This window comes from Cariama cristata, unplaced genomic scaffold, assembly GCF_000690535.1.
Source record: "Cariama cristata isolate BGI_N322 unplaced genomic scaffold, ASM69053v1 scaffold9362, whole genome shotgun sequence".
Lineage (NCBI taxonomy): Eukaryota > Metazoa > Chordata > Aves > Cariamiformes > Cariamidae > Cariama > Cariama cristata.
In genome coordinates this window covers 19,345-38,671 of record NW_009604407.1, presented here as the reverse complement: position 1 = coordinate 38,671, position 19,327 = coordinate 19,345, and the positions used below count along the sequence as shown (strand labels likewise).

General features: G+C 35.7%; 1 protein-coding gene across 1 annotated transcript in view; it reads right to left on the bottom strand.

Annotated features, from left to right (window-relative positions):
• Positions 1–19,327, bottom strand: part of RB1CC1 (RB1-inducible coiled-coil 1) — a gene marked incomplete at its 5' end in the record, with an annotated part of 46,410 nt that overhangs the window by 17,032 nt on the left and 10,051 nt on the right. The window contains 7 exons of the mRNA XM_009695599.1: positions 259–418; positions 4,822–6,737; positions 12,859–12,985; positions 15,697–15,800; positions 16,810–16,871; positions 17,742–17,823; positions 17,904–18,090. Of these exons, the coding sequence (XP_009693901.1) occupies positions 259–418; positions 4,822–6,737; positions 12,859–12,985; positions 15,697–15,800; positions 16,810–16,871; positions 17,742–17,823; positions 17,904–18,090 (2,638 nt within the window). The remainder of the gene's footprint in view (positions 1–258; positions 419–4,821; positions 6,738–12,858; positions 12,986–15,696; positions 15,801–16,809; positions 16,872–17,741; positions 17,824–17,903; positions 18,091–19,327) is intronic.

The following is a 19,327-nucleotide window of genomic DNA, read 5'->3' as shown; positions in this document are numbered from 1 at the left end:
GGTTTTTTGTTTTGGTTTTCTTTTTGTTTTTTGGGGGGTTTTTTGTTTGGTTTTTTGTTTGTTTGTGTTTTTTGTTTGTTTGTTTTTTTAATGCTTAAGTGTTGGATTCCATTTATCTGGAGCCAGGCTATGGTGTATTAAAACTCAAATTTAGAATGTGTGTGTTACAGCAAAACCCAAACAACTCTGTAACTTCAAAACAGCAGAAGAACACATAATCATCACGGGAGCAAAAGCAATAAAAAGAATCAGCTTTACCTGCTGCTCTGCAGTGAGCGATGTTCTGATGTTCTGCAGTTCTTCATTCTTTCTTTTCTCTTGTTCTTCAAGTTGCTCCAAGAACTTCATTTTTTCTTCCTGAAGCTTCTCTTGAAGTTCAGCAACCAAGCTTGATTCAGCAGATGATTCAGTGGGAGGACTTAAAAGAAAACGTTTAGGTTTTAAATTTGCAGTATATATAGAGTTCCAGAATACATGAAACAAGCAAACACACAAAGAGTCAGAAGTTCGTTTTGAGACATTTTTTCTGAAATATTTAATAAATACTGTATTCTAATTAAGTCATTATTAATCTTCAATTCTACTTTTTAATCATGAGCATCTCACCAAATTCTTACTCTTGGGCATTCTGGCTCTAATTTCGAACTTTTTGTTGAGGGGGGGGTTTCTCATTTTCACTTTTCTAACATAACAGAAGGCATGGAAAGCGGTAAAAAGAGGAACAATGATGATCAACCATCTAAAGATTCTTAATATGTCAAAATGCAAAGCCTCTAGAACTGTCACATAATTAAAGCAATTCAGCAATAAATCTGATGCTAAGGAATCCAGATGTGAAACACAAAACTCTGGGTTGCAGAATCTGGAGGACAGTAGTAATGATCATAAAGAAAGGAAAGCATCAACAGCCATCAAGGCAGGAAGGACCAATGAGAGCCTTAAACGATGCTTGAAACAGGCAATGTTGCAAATATTTTCCATCACCGAATCAAAAGCATTAACTATGCTCTTCTGTGTTTTGGCCTGACTTATCAAGAACCACCACTGAAGAACACTGGGATAGAGAAATCCCTTTGTTGGGCAACATTTGTGAAAAACTGTATTATTTTAAATTTCTATTATACCTCTACATCAGAATCATATTTAATATAAAGAAAATTCCCCAAACCTAACTCTCCATTGATATACATGTGTCAATGGTTTTCTCTAGTCAGAGCAGCCTGGAGGTTTGGTCTTCTGATACCAGGCAGGCAGTGCTGAAAGCAAAACATTGTGTGCTAATATACTAATACTCACAAGCACAACTCCTAACGCTAAAAATGCTCCAAGAATTCTTCTTGCTTCATAAAGCAAAGCTTCTCTGTTAAGACTAAGGGCTACAGAATCTCAGAGACACCAGAAAGATTCAGTACAGAGAATATGAAAGTAAATTGAATTGCAGAGGAGGCAGGGAACCTAAAGTTCTGATTGTTGCATACTGGATGGGAGTTTGGGCATCCATGAAACAACCAGTATCAGACATTTCTACAGAGTCTTTGCTTTACCATATGATCCAGCACACACTCACCTACCTCTGTTTCTGCCATCAGTTCTCCCTATCAAGTTAAGAAAGCACAGGATGAGTTTGACCGAGAAGTGTAAAGAAGAGGTATGCATGCACCTTAATTTACAAACAACTCGTATTATTCCAGATTATCTAAATGCCAAGTGAATACATCAGCCTAAACCCAAAGCTTTTAACCACACCAAACCACAGCAGGTACCATCTGCCTCTCAGACAGGCTGCCTGGACTACTGACTCTTGCAAATGACAGCCAAGTAAAGGATATCGTTATTCTGCAAAGAATGCTAGCACTTTATCAGTTTTTAAACCTCCTCACTATACCAGGTATTGGGTTTACATATTTAATCTGCAAAGGTCTCGACGACTATGGCAACAGTGAAAATGCCTAAGTTTTTTTAATGTTCTCAAGCTACCCAAAGCACATTTCTTCAGAGACTGGGGTTCCTTTGCAAGTAAACACTGTACTAGTCTAAGATGACAAAGGACATCTTTAGCAACACTACCACTGTTCTACCACATGGGCATATACGAAGATACAAACTATTATGCAGTAGTCAAGCACTCAAAAAGCCCATAAGAAGTTGTAAAATCAAGAGTTCTGAAAGCCAGCTCAAGTTCTCAGAGTGGCAAAACAACCTTTGACATTCCAGAAATCAGAAGTAAGATAAGCAGAGAACAAAGCAAGTCATGAGACACACAGGCAGATCTTTTTTGTGCCACTGAGAAAACATTTTTAGGCTGGATTAAATTTCAACTTATTTCTAAATTAAGCCTAGCTGTGAGAGAGAGCATATGCTTTACAGAGAAGTTTCGCTACTGATGGTGGTCTGACAGAAGTGGCTGGACAATCCCAAGGCTGGAAGACATCAAAGCTGTAATTCAGTTTTCAAAGCAGTCAGGATTCCTATTCTATTTTTAAAGTCATTATAGAAATTGTGTTTTTCAGTTAATATTGGCTAGTACATACTACATACAGTAGAAAAATTAAATAGGAGAGTTACAAATGCCTTCAGTTTTATTGTCTTTCCAAATCATGACGACTTGAATTTCAGGCACATTATAACCAAAACACATTAAATTTCGTATGTTGGTAATGCACAGGTCACAAATATTTCTTTGTCACTTCTAAATATTTTTGTTAGTTTTTAAGTAAGTTCAAAAACTAAATTCCTGATATTAGTGCAACACTCAGGTTAAATTTAACAATTCATCTCCCTGTCCTACCTTCCAGATGGCTAACATAACATTGCTCTTGCGGAAAAAGGTCATTTATCTGACAACCATATAGACACACGCCAAATAAAAGTTGGTTTCTACCATTGCAAATAAACTGCTAAATGACAACTGAGTGATGATAACAAGTCAACCCAAATTACTGACATAGCTTGGAGTTTTAGGAACTCAAAAACCAAACAGCTAGACAGTGACTTTGAAATATTAAGACAAATACTAAGACAGATTCACTTAACATATATGCCCTCTGTAGATAAAACACAGCATGTCTTTATTCCTAGAGAAAAAACTTAACAGTAGATTAAAGGCATAAAGAGGACCCTTAGGAGGCAATACATGCTTCAATGTCACACTGAAAATTAACTTACTTTACATAACTCATAACAAACCACTAACACTTCTTTAGACTGAAGCAGATAATATTTCTTTGAAATACATTACTATCTGTTTCATCCAGCTTGTATATGAATACACACCGCTGTGCTCAAAAGTTGTTCAAATTTAAGTGTACATGGTGGATTTTCAAGAAGTCTGATGACACAGCTACATCTTTTTCCTGTTGAGTCAAATTTTTAAAATTTCTACAGTGCATTAATACATATAAAAGGAAAAGAACATAGAGTTTATCTTTTTTCTCCTCAGTTCACCATATAGAGAATATTTTTTTCCATTAAGAAGGGCAGGTTTTAGTTTCATTATATCCCAATTTTTAATTCAAAAATTGTATTATCTTGACGTATTTTTTTTGTACACTGACATACAAAACAGACACTGATACAACATCATTTAATGATGGATATGTTTGCATATCAAAATCCTGAGGCAATGGGACTGAAGTGGATAATCCAAGTGAAGTAGATATTCAGGTGTTCCTTGCACCATATAAGTGAATTGTGCGCACATGTTGGACTCTGCATAACCTCCCTCTCTTTTTTTTTTTTTTTTTTTTTTAATGTTACATAGATATTTGAAAGTTAAATGCTAACTTAAGTCTGTATTCACATTCTGCAGTACTCTTCTGGTCTTTATGCCAATTCTGTCCATTTTATCGGTCTTTTCCCATTTCATATACTTGGTATATCACAACACCCAGAAAAAAATGCTGTATTTAGGTATCGTGCAAACAAGATCTATCCGCTGTGTTCCTTCACACTACAAGATAAATGACAAATTCTAGCATTTCAAAATAGAATATTGTTTCTAAGCAGTAGTCACAAAGAAAAATTCTACTGTTTCCATTTCATAACACCATAGTCTAGTCTGCTGACAGGCATTACGAACTAGTAAGCAGGTAAGATATGAGAAGTCAGAAAGAGTAATTCTAGACATTCATAGCAAAGGAAAATACAATTTTCTTTTTAAAAATGGAAAAACACTGCAGAAATTAACAACAAAAAACAACGATGTTAGGATGTTCTTTAAAATTATATTGTTCACATGGGTTTCATTGTAAAGCTCAAACTGAAGACCCAGAAATATATAAAACCATAGCAGCTAAACTCAATGTCCAAGGTGGCCACGGGACAGTTCTCAGTCGATCAGATATATATATTCCCAGACACTTTTTCACGCCACCATTAGCACCAACAAAAGTGTATAGTTAGCCAATCAAAGAAAGTTATCAGCCTAAAAGCTAGTCACTGCATGTTCGCACATAGCTAATACCAGACCAAAGGATGGGGAAAGAGAGAGAGGCCGAGACCATCAAAATCAGAATTTCAAGCAACATGCTATTGTGAGAATGCTCCTTCATCGTAATATTACAAAACTGAAATACAAAACCTTCATTGCTGCCTGGAAATAATATCGTATGAGATATTTTACAATCTTTAAGATTAACTACAGACACAAGTATATCACTACCTATAAAATGGAAGGAACTTGAAACTTGAATATAGAAACCAACTCAGATAACACTTTTACAAATACACAGAAATTTTACTTACTGCATAGTGCATCCTGAATATATCATATTAATTACTTTAAAATACTAGGAAAACACAGTAACTTAATTCTTACAGTACCTCCGATTTACTTGCATCTCAAGTTGTTGTATTTTTTCCAAAAGCCCTTTTTCAGCAGCTTCCCTCTGTAATTCAAACTCTTTACAAGCAGTTTGTACTGCATCCTCTTTTTCACAATTGAGCTTCTGAATGAGCAACTGCCTGTCTTGTTCTTGGTTAGATACTAACAGTTCTTTCTCTTCCTTAAGCTTATGGATAATAGCTTCATACTTTTCCTGCTGCCCACAGAGAGACAATTTTTCTGTTTTTTCCTTTTCTAGGGCATTCACTTCCAACTCTAACTTACTTTGTAGTTCCGTTATTTGCTCTGAAAGTCTTTTTTCTGCCTCAGAAGTTTTTTGATGAAGAAGTGTTACTTTATTTAGTTCAGTTCTAAGCAAATTTGATTCTTCTTCATACCTGTCTACTAGCTCAGAAATGCACTGATCTTTCTCAATGGTCATCAGAGTCCTTAGTTCTGATAAGCCCACTTGATATTCATCATTGTTAAGTTGTATTTTATTGTTTAATTTATCTATCTCCTTTTTTAAGCTTTCAGTTTCCTTATCAATCTGCGATTTTAAGGTCTCTTGTTGCTGGTTTCTGCTTTCTTCCAAAAGAAGCTTTATTTCATCAGTTTCTGCCTCTTTCAGGGCAAGCTCAACTTCTAATTTGCACCTCAAATCAGACAGATCTGAAACCTTGAGTTGTAACTCTTCTACTTGTTGTTGTTTCTCTTGAACAACTACTGCATGAGATTCCTGCATTTGTTCAAGTCTATGCTGGTTCTCTTTTTTTAATTTATCTAAACAGTCCTTGTGCTCAGCTAGCACCTTCTCAAATTCCTGTAAATGCCTGGCTTGTAGGTTGTTTTCCAGTTCTTTTAAATGGCTTTGCTCTAAACTCTCAAGTTCTGCCCTCAGGAGTTGTAGTTTTTCATTGTTTTCAACATGAAGTTTTTTCAGATCTTCAAGTACTATCTCACGTGACTGCCTCAGTTCCTTAATTTCACAATTTTGTGTCTCCATTTGGCATTCCAATTCAAGTAATTTCTGGTCTTTTTCATTCTGAAGGCAAACTACAGCTTCTTTCTCATTTTTCACCATTGCAAATTCATCATTCTTATTCTGAAGAACTTCCTCAAGGCCTAATAAGTCACCTTTTAACTTTTTAATCTTCTTTTTATTTTCTTCACCATCCTCCAATAATTTATTAATTTTAGTTTCATATTCACTTTTCAAAGACTGTAATTCTTTTTGATGTTTATCTTTTAGTGTTTTTTCAAGTGAAAGTTTTACCTTCTCAATAGTATTTACTATTTCTAATGAAGTGCATTTTAAAGAATTAGAAAAGTCACACTGTTCTCTTTGTACAAGTGTTCTAAAGTGGCAGAGATCTTCTTTTATACCTCTTAAATGTACCTTTGAGTCTTGCGCAATAACCCTACATTTCTCCATGCAAACATTGAGAGATGCATTTTCTACTGAGACGTCCTTTACACAAGAATTTGTATCTTGCATACGTCTACTGTCTATTGCATTGATAACTGAAGAATAAAGAGATTCCACCATCATTTCTGGACTTTGTGGATCACTTATTACATTAGGAGATACTGGATTTTCTTCAATTACAAATTCATTTACTGCTGACATAAAGTCAGATTCTGGACTTTCTGCTAATGAATCCAAGTCTAACGATCCTTGCTTAAGAGCTTGCTCCAAGTTCGGATGGCCAATAGTTTCAAAATCAAATGTATGAGCATCAATGCTGTCTGGAGACAATTCTTCTAATGGAGCTGGAGGACACACAGGAGGACACAGGGGACCCTGAAGACTGAGTGATGGAGGAGTTCTTGAAGAGGTAGCAATTGCGGTTCCTGTTGTACTTTCCATCCTTGATGTGGTAGCAGATTGTGGCGATGCCTGACTATTGGAGGCCTATAAGTTATAAAATATGAAACAATCACTTAACAAAGTGATAGGCAAAACTGTTAATATTTTAAAATTATTAAAAAATCACCAGGCAAAACAAGAACTTAAGAAGTCAGTCTTACTATCCATAACAGTCCAAAATACACGACTAAAATTTAAGTAAAAATTGCAGAAATTCAGAGAGATTTTCAGCTAAGTTTCAAAAAGGCACCATTTGTAAATATATAAATGTTCACCTATCCAAAAGTCCTACACAGATCACATACAACTGTATTTGAAAGGGCTGACACATAATTTTTTACAATACAAAACCACTGAAGTAACCAGTCAGAAATAGGCTTTGTTTTCTAACAGTCTATTGATTTCAATTTTCCTAACAATTTTGGTACTAAAATATTTTTCATTGTTCCCAATACACCTATTAAAAAATCAGTGTAATCCAGTCACTATTAATATACTATACCAAGAAGGTTTACAAAAAGCTTTACTACAACAGAACTATTGTCTACTAACATATTAAAAAGACACATGAGAATTGTTCTGCTTGTGAATGTATAAGTAGTACAGTATAATGAAGGGCATATTAAAATTAAAAGCAACCTTCTGACTTTACAGAATGCAAGACATCACAGCCTGAGTGGTTTTCCCCCCCCCCGCCCCCCCCATGCCGCTCCCATTGCTCCCCAATTTTTGTCATTTTGCCTCTAGATTTTGGATACCACCAAACCTGATTCCGTAGCACCAGATCCTTCAAAATTCAGCTGAAAAGCTAATGGTTAGAATAACCACCCATAGTCATCCACAAGTAACAGTAGCTTGTAAACCAATACAAAGATTAAGTAAAGCTTCTCCATCTTCACAGAACTGTTCTCAAGTAATTCTGATGAATTCCAGTGCTTTTGATTCTTAAAAAGCTAAAAACTTACCGTCAAAACAATTTTCCAATTATTTGTGATTAGATATTGTGTTTAAACCTCATTATCATCAATTCTTGTTCATTACTATATGAACTATAAAGCAAGATCTCAAGTTCCAGTGCATAATCTGCTGTAAAGTGTCAATTCACGCACAGTGTTCGAAAATCAATCTTTGCTATTTCAAAGACATCATACTTTTCTATACTGCCATGGAACATACACTTTACATGAATTCACCTGAAGTTTGATTTATCATAGCTATAACAGTTATAATTGCAGGCCAAGTTACATGCACTTATTTCTATGCACCTGAAATTCAGTAAAGCACCATTTTGAAATGCTTTAAAAGAAATAATCAACCTCAGCAAGGTCTTAGAGGCTGTGTAAACAGCCTGTGTTCTGCGATTTTCAAACTTTTTATATGTGACAAACTCAATTTAACTTACAGTAAGATACATCTAAACTTCAGTTATACATTTTTCTTAAGTTTGTTATTTATTTGATAGATTTAACATAATGAATTTACTGCTTGCAAGCTTTGTTTGACAGAGTAAGTGAAGTGTGTATTAAAGTCCTCTTCCTTTATTATCTTCATATCTATGAGAACTAGGAACAAATGGTCAACCTGTAGTACCTTAATTATTAACTATTGAATACAACAGGGAATATAAAAGCCCTAGTGCCAACAATATCATCATCTGCAGATTCTCAGAACAAAAAAATAAAAATCTTAAGCTTCAGCAAGTGCAGAATACAACCCAGTAGAAGCCAAAAAGCAATGTACAGCCTCAGTAGCCACCAAGGATGCATCCCTGAACAAGTCTGTAATAGGATGGGATAGTGAAGCAATTTTTCTTAAGAAAATTATAGTGAGATACATACAGTTAAAATAAGTAGAGTATCTGCAACACGTAGGATGAAGAGGTATGAGCAGGATCATCGGGATCACAAACTGGAAGAGACATCGAGCTTTTTGAATGGATTAGTGCTCTGAAAGATTTCAGATGCATTGTCTGTAACACCATAGCCCTACCACTACCTTGCTTTTCCATCCTTCATCCTTGAAGGACTCTTATTCATCTGAGGAATGTGACCATCTTGAAAAGAAACTGTTCCTAAAGACTCATGGGAATATTTCCAGTAAAAGATTCCTGTAAGATGTTCAGTCTTGAAGTGCTGTAGATGTTTCAGAATGGTGGTGTTCTTCAAAAAGCCAGCACTGCTTCTAGCTGATAATCCCAATGATATTGCTCGTGCCTCTTCTCCAAACCATCCACAGTCTCCATGCATTTAAATCATATGTCTGGTGTTCTCTAGTATGTTACTTGACTGGCGACAGTTAGTGGAGCTGGGCAGTAACGGTCAGCAATAGAACTCAAAAAAACCCAGACAGAAGTGACAGATAGCAGACTGCTGATGTATAAATAGCTGATTTTTTGTTTTCTCAATCTTCTACAAATGGCTGCTACCCAAAAAGGGACCATATTCCTCTCCATACCATGTAAATGTTCTTTTAATGGAGATGCAGTGTGACTAATTGAATTCTGAACTGAAATTTAGGAATAATCTACTTCCAGCTCTGACAGTTATCTATTTAGTAGAGCTGCATTTACACCCCGCCTCCACTGGCCTTTGCATCTATACGAAAGTAAATGATACGACTTTGAAATTCAGTGATGTAAAACCACTGTAAAAAAGACCCCAAAACTTGTGTTCATTATACACAAAATATTGTCTTTATTTATCAAAAACGAACATAGGACATGAGACAAACTTAAAAGGAAATCCTCCTTTTGTTAAAGGTGCTATTAGTCCAGGTTTAAGCATTTTGCTTGCGTTTCATTTCAGTTTGCTGTTTATCTAAGAAAACTTAGAAAAAGAAATATTGAAGGATACTGTATATGCTGATACATGCTTGGATTCAAAGCATATGCTTTAAGTGACAAACATTTAACATTGATAAACGAGAGCTTCAACAGTCATAAAAGCTAGCATCACAGATGTCAGTAAACACATGCTAAAAAAGAACTTCAAAGACTTTGAATATTAGAAGGCCCTATAGAAAGGCACATGCAAAGGAAAGATGGTATCTACTTTTGGCACCCCCGCAGAATCATCCTAGAAGGTAAAGAGTAAGGATATAGCATGAATAAGAAAATAAACAAACAAAATTGTCACTGTGTGGAGCAACTTTCTACTGATCTTGGTTTCCTCATGAACCGGGAATTGTAACAAGTTGCATGCCCCTGCAGTGGCTGCTGTGAGCTGGGTCTCTAGTTAGAGTACCAGTTTACTACCTAGTGAACAGTTAAACCTCAAGTTTTGAGTAGCTGAAACTATACAGAAGACTTTGCTTACTGTTGTCTACTTCCCTGAGAAGCTGGTGCCTGCCATCTAGTTTATTTACAATCTACAGGCAGCAATGTATGCATACGTCATACCCTGTAACTCCTGTGATGACAAAGGAAAAGGAGTCAAGAGCAAACAAGAAAAAACAGGAAGCAGAGACAGAAAAGCAGAGTTAATTTTTAAGTTCTCAGGTGTTGCCGGATTAAATGTCTTGTTCTAGTTATGTTACTATGATAAACAGTCAGGGAATGGGACAACTCTTGGAAGGGTTACAAACAGCGTTTGAATTCCAAACTCAAGCAGAACAAACAGTAGATTCATAATCTGATTTGAAAAGCCAGCTTCTTTTTACAAAAGAAACTTTTAATACCAAAGGATTGCATATGTTAATCACCTACTAACTGTGGAGAAGACACCTTAATCATCTTACCTGACTCCTACAGGCACCTTAACTTTCTCCTGGACATCTTTAACCCAATCACTGATCTGTTTAAACATTGTCTGTATTATGGAAATGAGAGGGCACAGCAGTATCTTTGGTGTGAGACTATTAAATTACAAATAAGCAGAGAGCTTTAAAAAGGAAAACAAATATCAGAGTAGTAACAAGGTAAATAAAAACCCACAAAAATGTTCCTTAACCACTCTGATGTAATGCTAAAAAAAAACTTAAAAAAATCAAGTATCAGATAGAGAAGTACATAATCTTTAATGTTCTATGAACTTGAAAGCTGAAATAATGAGTTACCGGGACACTTAGAAAGAAATGCTACTAACATCCCCAGTAAGGAATCGGATCTCCTCTCCAACTTGCTCTTTGCTCACTTGTCTGCGGCCACAGCTTTTCTCTCCTGCCTAAAGCAACTATCAAAAGACCAGTTGCAGTGGCTGATGCAGTAGGATGAACTCCCACCTGGACACGTACACAGCTAAACTGCTGCACTACCAACAAGGCAGGGAAACTTGTATGGAATGGGAGGTTAGGAATGAATGTGTCTCCTTGGGAGGGCAACATTCTGCTATATGGGCAACACTCAATGCCTGCACAGTCATTGCCAGCTCCGCACCAAGCTGGGACGGTATCTCGCAGTTCACCAAGAGATTGTGTAGGTGTATGAAGCTGTAGCCATCTTCAGGACTATCATTAAATGTTTATTCATCCCTCTAATTATATACTCTAAGTTCCCAGCAATACTAAGGATAAGAAAAGAACATTTTCAAATTATTTCAGTAATTCTATGCAAAAAAGAACATGGGCAAAAGTAGTATAATTTTAAAACACACTTCTAGATCATCTGCGGAACAAAGCAACACAGAGAAAGAGCTAGTATCTTTCATCTAGTAATAACAAGAGCACTGTCGCTGAGAAGGAAAAATCTGACAGATCTATTTGCTTCAATTCCAAAAAAGAGTTCGAATGATTCACTGAAATTACACACAGAGATGGGCATTCTCAAGATGACATCATGAATGGCCCAGCTCTGACTGTGCAATGCAATTTACTCTAAGGAAAGAGACAATTACCCAAATCCGTCTAAGCACTTGACATTTCTGAGTCAGCCAAGAATCCAAACTGGTCAAAGCACAGCAAAAAAGAAGAAAGGGAAGAACACATTCTCCCAATTTGCCAAATGTCTTTGTGCAGCCAGATACTGGTAAAAATTTCTCAGATAAGCAAGTCTGAACCAAAAAGGGCAAACCATCAAGACTTGAACAAGTAAGGCACCTTTCCTGTTTATTCTTCTACCATTATTATATATACTTTGAATTAAAATTTACTCATTGGATTTATTTCACACTCTTGTGATATTGCAATCCATAGTGAAAAACTAATTTGTTAGAACACCTGTCACTATCCTTATGAGATAAATTTCAGGATGCTCCAAGTCGTGGGTGGACTTCTGTATTTCAGAGTATAGTCTGTAAAAAGAGCATGTTCAGAAAACTCCCAGATTTCACAAATTTACACCACTCCTAGCCATTCCATTGGCTAATACAGTGGTCAGGTCCTAAAACTCTTGTTCTTAATGGCTGTTCATATGAAAACCAATTTTCATAAAGAGAGAAAAGAGCTAAGAAGGACATAAGTGACACACCTTTTTTTATATTACAGAACAAAGAGCAGCCCAGATCTCATATTTTACATAAACGAAAGACTTCCAGTAAATGTCTTATTCAAGTCCCAGAAGAATAAGAAGATAGAGGACTTCAAGTCACCTGGTTTAAGCAGCAATCTCCTAATTCAAATGCCCATAACTTTGGCAGTTAGAGATGATGCTTCTAGTCAAAGTGCATACAAACACTTACACCGTAGACAATAACATGGAGTCCCACAAAGATGACACCTTTTTTCACATCAATATTCAAGCTAATGGGGACAACAACCAAGGCCCTAAATTCTCCTTAACTGCTTGTGCCAAAAGGACTTAAGCAGCAATGCAAATATCTAGAGAAGTAACAACTTCAGTAAATACAAACTGAAGTAACAAAGGCAAAATGCACACATTCCGCACACAGAAGCTTTAGAAAATGGCAGAAACCAGAAATATTAATAGAATAATTCTACTTCTACAATTTCTGTGGAATATAAACATCTGTTAAATGTTTAGAAGATATTCAATATCTTTCGACTATTCTCTAGACAGACTCACTTTACTCATTGAAGAGCTCAACATTCGCAGAATGTTTGCTAGTATGTGATTAGAAAGAACTATTGTTATGCAGTTATGAGACCAACTAATCTTTACAGCTGGAAAAACAACGTTTCTTTCTGAAGTGATTGGTAAAACAATATTACGAAAATATTCTACCCTTTTGAATAGAATATTCTCTTTTCTTGGCAAAGAAAAGCAAAAAAATACCTTTTGTTCATTCAGCAGGTCTGTAATGGTTTGTGACATTTCATCCAAACTCTGTGCTGCCTTTACCAGGTTATGTAGAGCACGTACATGCTGGTGAAGAGGTTCAAAGTCACAAAGTATGGGAACCCTTAAAAACAGTATAGGATTAAAATTTTTTTTGCACATTATTAATCTGATATTCAAATACATTAAATTATTATCTGTATATTCCAACAAGACCAAGCTTCTCTCTGTTTAAGGTTTGTACTTTCTTCATTTTGTCTATTTTACATGGAAAATCCACTAAGACCACCTGGTATTTGTGTTTTAAACTAAGAACTTGAGAGCTTTTAAGGAGTAGATAAAGATAAACACAATGATGGGGAAATAATATGTCAGTCTTTCCTTCTGAGGAAACATTTACCAGTAGTACCTAGAGTTACAATAACAGCAACAGAGGAGAATTGATAGCAATTAGATCTGTAATTGAAGCACTTATGTTTGCAAATGACTCTATTCTTCTTTCCAGTTGGTTTCTCTCCAATCCAGCTCTTCCTTTGAAGTAGCTATTAATTCTCTACTACCTCATTTTAATGACAGGTAACTTAAATGAAAAGACTGATTAATGTGTTGTGATCACATTGCAAGTGCTGCAAGATAAGCTTTCAATTGCAAGTTTTCTAAACCTCTGGAAAATCGACATTTATTTAATTTTTCTTGAGAGTCTATATATCCAGAATTTTTAATTTGTTCAAGAATAGCTCCACTGAGATCACAAAGGAGAAGTTCATTTAGACTAACAATATAATAAAAGCAGATTATGCTTCAACATATTTTGCATTCTCTATTTAATATATAGGGTAAGTGCTATCTAGTATTTTTTTGTAGAATTAAGATTTCAGTAACTGCTCAGACATATAATTTCAGAAGACTGGAGCAGTGACAGTAAATAGGACCATCATTTTAATTATGCAGCTCAGGGATTCAGTGCTGATAGAAAAGGACTTCAGCTGGGTCTCAGTTTGCCTATTGCTTGCTCTTTAGATGTTAAATGAAAATCTCAAAGAAAGTACTGCTCTAAGGTTTCTTTTGAAGCTCAGTGTCTACCAAGGTGTGTGACAGCTTTGCCCACTCAAGTTGCAAGTACATCACTATCATGAGTATTTTCACCAAATGTAATCCTGAGCCCAGAAACCAGGAGCAGCGCGACATAATCCCACCTCTATTGCCATCAAGTGGAAAACTATGTCATTACAATTCGGACCAATTAAAACAGTTCGGTTAGTGACTGGTTTTCTGACAATAGCAAGGCAAACTTCTTCCTGAACTCAGTCCAAAGTTCCCAGGAAGGTTGGAAAATTCTCACCAACCCAAAAATCAGGCAAATGTCAGCAATATGATACCATAGTTCGCACTTTTTTTCCTGAAGAATCACTAAGGAGCAAGGCTAAGAGCATAACAAGAGAAATTAAAAGGGTACATCAATTGTATCATGATCTAGGGCAAATCCACTCTCAGACAGACTAAGCTCACTACACTTATTGCTAATTCCAGCAGCAACACCATAAGGATGGCCAGGAATTCTGAATCAAAAAGAATGCCAGTAGAAAATATTGGTAAAAACGCAGTGAATTCAGCTCCTGCACTGTGCACCAGTAACAGGTATCAGGCTGATACTGTTGAACCGAACATAGGATAGCGGAGCATCTTCCTTTTGGATTTACCATATCATCCTTCATGGGATTGTGGCCTTGGGGCTAAAAAATATGGAATCTCAGCAAATCTCTAACTGCAGATCTCTTATAGGAGAAGCATGATGGATACATGCAGCATCTGATTGTAGTCATATTGATATACAGACCTCCTCCTAGACAGGATCTTACGTAGAACTTGCTACTGCCTATTTCTTGCCTATTATCTTGCTTGGTATTTCTCCGATTGCTACATGTTTAAGACACATGAGTTTGAAAGCTCACTCTAATAGTCAACTTTTCCAGAAAGACATCTCAAAGTTCTAGATAAGAAACTAATCCTGTCAAGCTGCCTGTGAAACAAAACAGTAACTTTCCTGTCTACATTTGCACTTCTGCCTCATTGTTGGGACACAGAAAACATGGAAATAGAGCTTCTGCTCAAAATTATGGATTTCCATAGACAGCAGGGGCATTAGAGATCTCCTGTATTCAATTATTGCTTTTTCTCTGACAGACTGATTTTACTAAAAAGTGTATTCTATGATCTCATGCTGGGCTGAAGAAATTTGTTTTATTTCCTCCAGAATACCACTTAACAAAGAGCAAATGGGGGAAAAAAAAAAACCCACCTAGTTCTGATCTGACAAAACATAAAGTAAAGTGTATTCTATGATCTCATGCTGGGCTGAAGAAATTTGTTTTATTTCCTCCAGAATACCACTTAACAAAGAGCAAATGGGGGAAAAAAAAAACCACCTAGATCTGATCTGACAAAACATACATAAAGTTAAGAGTTTATTTCAGTTTTAAACTGACAACAACTTTTTTGTTTGTTTTTTTTAGCTATGAGGCAGCTCAGACAAACATCCAACATCCTTTATATCTCAATACAGAAGACGTGTTGAAATCATCTAAGCTTGAGAACATCCTTTATATCTCAATACAGAAGACATGTGTTGAAATCATCTGAGCTTGAGTACATGAAGCATATAGACAATATGTATCTGCATTAAGTCTGTGAAGACCATTGCTTAAGAACGCTATCAGTTCAAAAAATATCCTTGTCTGCTCCTTACAAAAAATGAACTGGGGGAGGGGACTGAGGGTGATAGGATCGGGGGGGAAACTATTTCCATAACATACAAAGTTTAAAAAGGTGCTTTACCTGAGTAACGGCTGTACTTCTGAAGGACAAAAAGACTGCAAAAACTGCAAGTCACTTAATGAGATATCTGGAAGCTCACTGTCAAATCTGCGAGGTTTTCGTGTCTGTATTAAGAAGACATTAATTTACACATTGTTGTTAAGGTAAATAATATCAACATAACTAAGGAAAGTTTAAAAAGAGCTTAATAACACAGAAAAGGTGGTGTTAAAGTGATCTCTCAAAAGATTTTATTTTTTTTTTTTTTAAAGGAATCATGACTGGCCTCACCCTCCTAAAAAAATTATTATTTACATCCATAGTCACTAATGCTATCCACAGTGCCTTGAGCAGCAGTAGAATAGAGTATTTCAGTTGGAAGGAACCTACAACGATCATCTAGTCCAACTTCCTCCCTATGACCAAGCTTCATAAACATTAAAGATGTGTTTAAAAAGTTAAGGGATAAGAGATGGCACTGAAACTTTATTTATTGTACTGCTAAACATACACTCAAGTATTAATTCAGTTCAGTATTCAAAACACTGAAGTGAGTAGCATTCTTATTTTCCAAGGCAAAGTGCGATGGCAACATTAGAATCAGGGAGAGTTATCCTACTTGAATTAATCAAGCTGTATGAAATAAAAGTAAACAGGCAATGCTTGATTACAGCTATGCTTTTTCACCCCTTCATGTTATCAGCCGATAAAGAGACAAAATGCTTTTCCACTCATCCAGTGATTATAGAAAAACCATGAAAACCTTTTACTTGCTTTTACCATCTAACTAGTTTTATGGCTCTATTATTCAGAAGAGAGGATGAGATGATCAAATTATCCTTATTGGCTTTTTTCTGACCATTTTTCTGACAACAATTTCTTGTTCAATACCACAGGCTCCTTGTTAAAAAGCAGTAATGAGTTGACATTTCCTTTCCCACCACACTGCGGGTTATGAATCAATGTTAATATAGGTCACTTGAAATAGCAAAGAATACTAGCTCCCAGCTTTTTCATCTGTGTCAGAGCAACATGACAGGCACATGGCTTGAATGAATCAAGCTTAGGTTTTTAATTTATGAAAGTATGGTTTATAAAAACGAAATAAAATCCCAAAATATATTGACTACTTACACAAAAGGATGGAGGCCAGGAGTCAAGTCCTCTAAACAAACGATTCCTTAGGAAAGACTTCCCTAGGCAAAGAAAAAACAGTTACTTAAAAGAAAGAAATGCAACATACAAACAATGCCTCAAGATAGAACAATTAAGCTACTGCAGTTTAACAGCTGAACTAAATTTGAAAGCATTACTAAATATGCCATTTCTTGACAACATAAAAATTGCAAGTGACCACAGAACTTCACGTAAAACCCACCACCCAAGTAGAAATTCTCACTTCATTGAAGCCTCTTTTTGCTTAATGTTCACCCCTGTAAAAGCCTCAACTCCTTTTTCAAATTTTCATTGTAATCTTGCTAATCTCCTTTTCAAAGTTTTGATAACCTTTTGCTCAGTTTTCCGATTTCAGCAGTTCATTCAGAATGTAAGTTGCAGTGTTTGCAGAAAAAAAAAAATCAGATTTCTTTTATCAGCAACTTCATTTTCAAATTTTTTTTAACTTCTGGTCAAGGTCTTTTGACATGAGTCTTCATTTCTGTTTTTTTCTGAAGTAGTACAGAGGAAGTTGTAGCAATACTCAAATATTCAGTAATGGTTTTAAAAGTGTTCTTCAAAAGAACAGTAAAGCTCGCAGAGCATGTTCAAATAGAAGCCGCATTCAAATGTAACAAGTAGAAATCTTACCTTTTACAAGCATTAAACTAATTAGAATTTTCACAGATTTTGGATAATCTGTATTAAAGAGTTCATTAATTAATAGAAAAATTAATAGAAAATATTTTGTTAATAATAGGACCATCTAGCACACTGCATGCATTTCCTATTTAAGTAAAAAAAAAATATATACAGGTGTTTAAACTACAACATTATGAAAGTATGATACCTACAAAGACAAAAGTCATACTTAGCCACAATTCTGATTTTACAGAAGAGAAAGTACTTACTGAACAGTTTACCAAAAGATTCCCTTTTTGCCTTCTCAGCTTCATATAGGTGTTTCCCATCTTTTATTAAAGCACCTGCCCACTATGGAAGGGAAAATACGTAGTTAATCGTTAATTTATACATTGATAGAAAGGTTTGGTCTCAAAGTTTTACTTACTTACCTCCCTGTAGTGTTTTATGAACATTTTTCTCCTCACCACCTCAACAACTGCTAGACAGTACATTTGAGGAACAGTACTGAGAGCCTCTACAACCTTGACCCTTTCTAGGAGCTCTGTTACAAGACGAAGTAATGCCTGTAGTTTCTCTCCATCTTGGTCAGCATGAAGCATTACAAAACAACACCACCTACAAAAGTAGATTACACTTTAGAAGAGAACAACTTAGTCATCTTTTCCGCATTTAAATTTCACTAAGATTAGCAACATATCTGGATGAGCTGAACTATGACATCATTTTACATGGAGTAACAGGCTATCTGGAAGTACCAGGCAATTCAGAACTCAGTAGTTGCCTTGCAGTTGCCTGTTAATTTCTCACAGTAAGACACCCACATCAGTGCTCAAAAAATGAACACTTACCACCATTTGGCTTAAGGTATTGTTTTTGACAAGCAATGGTCTTAACATACATAAGCTTAGGAGGAATGATAATGTAACTTTCTCCAGGAGAGTTAAAAAGCTGGTACATTGAGAGCAAAGAAGAGACAACTTCTTGTTTATAAATCTTAAAAATACTTATTGAACAGTAGTAGCAAGAAATATTAAGGGCAGAAATACTGTAAAAGAAATAAGATCAAACACTGGGAAGTTCACACCATCTACTCATACACTACAAATAACAGCCCCTGTAACACAAAAATTCTCACACCTTGCAACCATATCTTCAATTATCTTATTAACACAATCAATACATTAACTTCAAGCACAGCCACCAACAGAATTAAATCACAGGATAACTACTGAAAAGGTGATCAACTGGCGTGTTTGAGGGCAAACATTACAGCAACTTTGCCACCAGAGAAGGCACAAGGTGGAGGTAAATCCCGGTAGTAATAAAAAAATAAAAATTGTTTTTATTGACAGAAGTGAAGTAGAAGTGAAACAAATACAAACAAGTCAATATTAAGCAACCAGGAACGTATACTAACAAAGAAACTACAATACCTGCATGGTTGACTTAATCATAGTAATAAGCAGTAAGAAATAAAGAGAGAGCATTATATGAAGCCAACAAGCAGCCAGTTCAAAACATAAAGGGAAGTACATTTTCCACAAAACATATAGTTAAGTTGCAGAACTTGCAAAAAATAGGAGTTTGTGGATTCAAAAAGAAGTCAGACTAGTGCATGGAAAAAACCTCCATCAGCAATTAAAAACAGAAGAGTTGCTTCTAGATCACGTAAGAATATTTGTCTCTAAGAATATTTACATATAGTTAAGTTTATGTTCTTTCCTCATTATTAGATTCCCATTATGGTTGTTTGCTACTAACTGCTACTGAAGACAAGCTAGAAGAACCTTGGTTTGACTCAAACTACAGCGAGTTTTTTTGTGTGGTTGCTTTGGGTTTTTTTTTTTGGGGG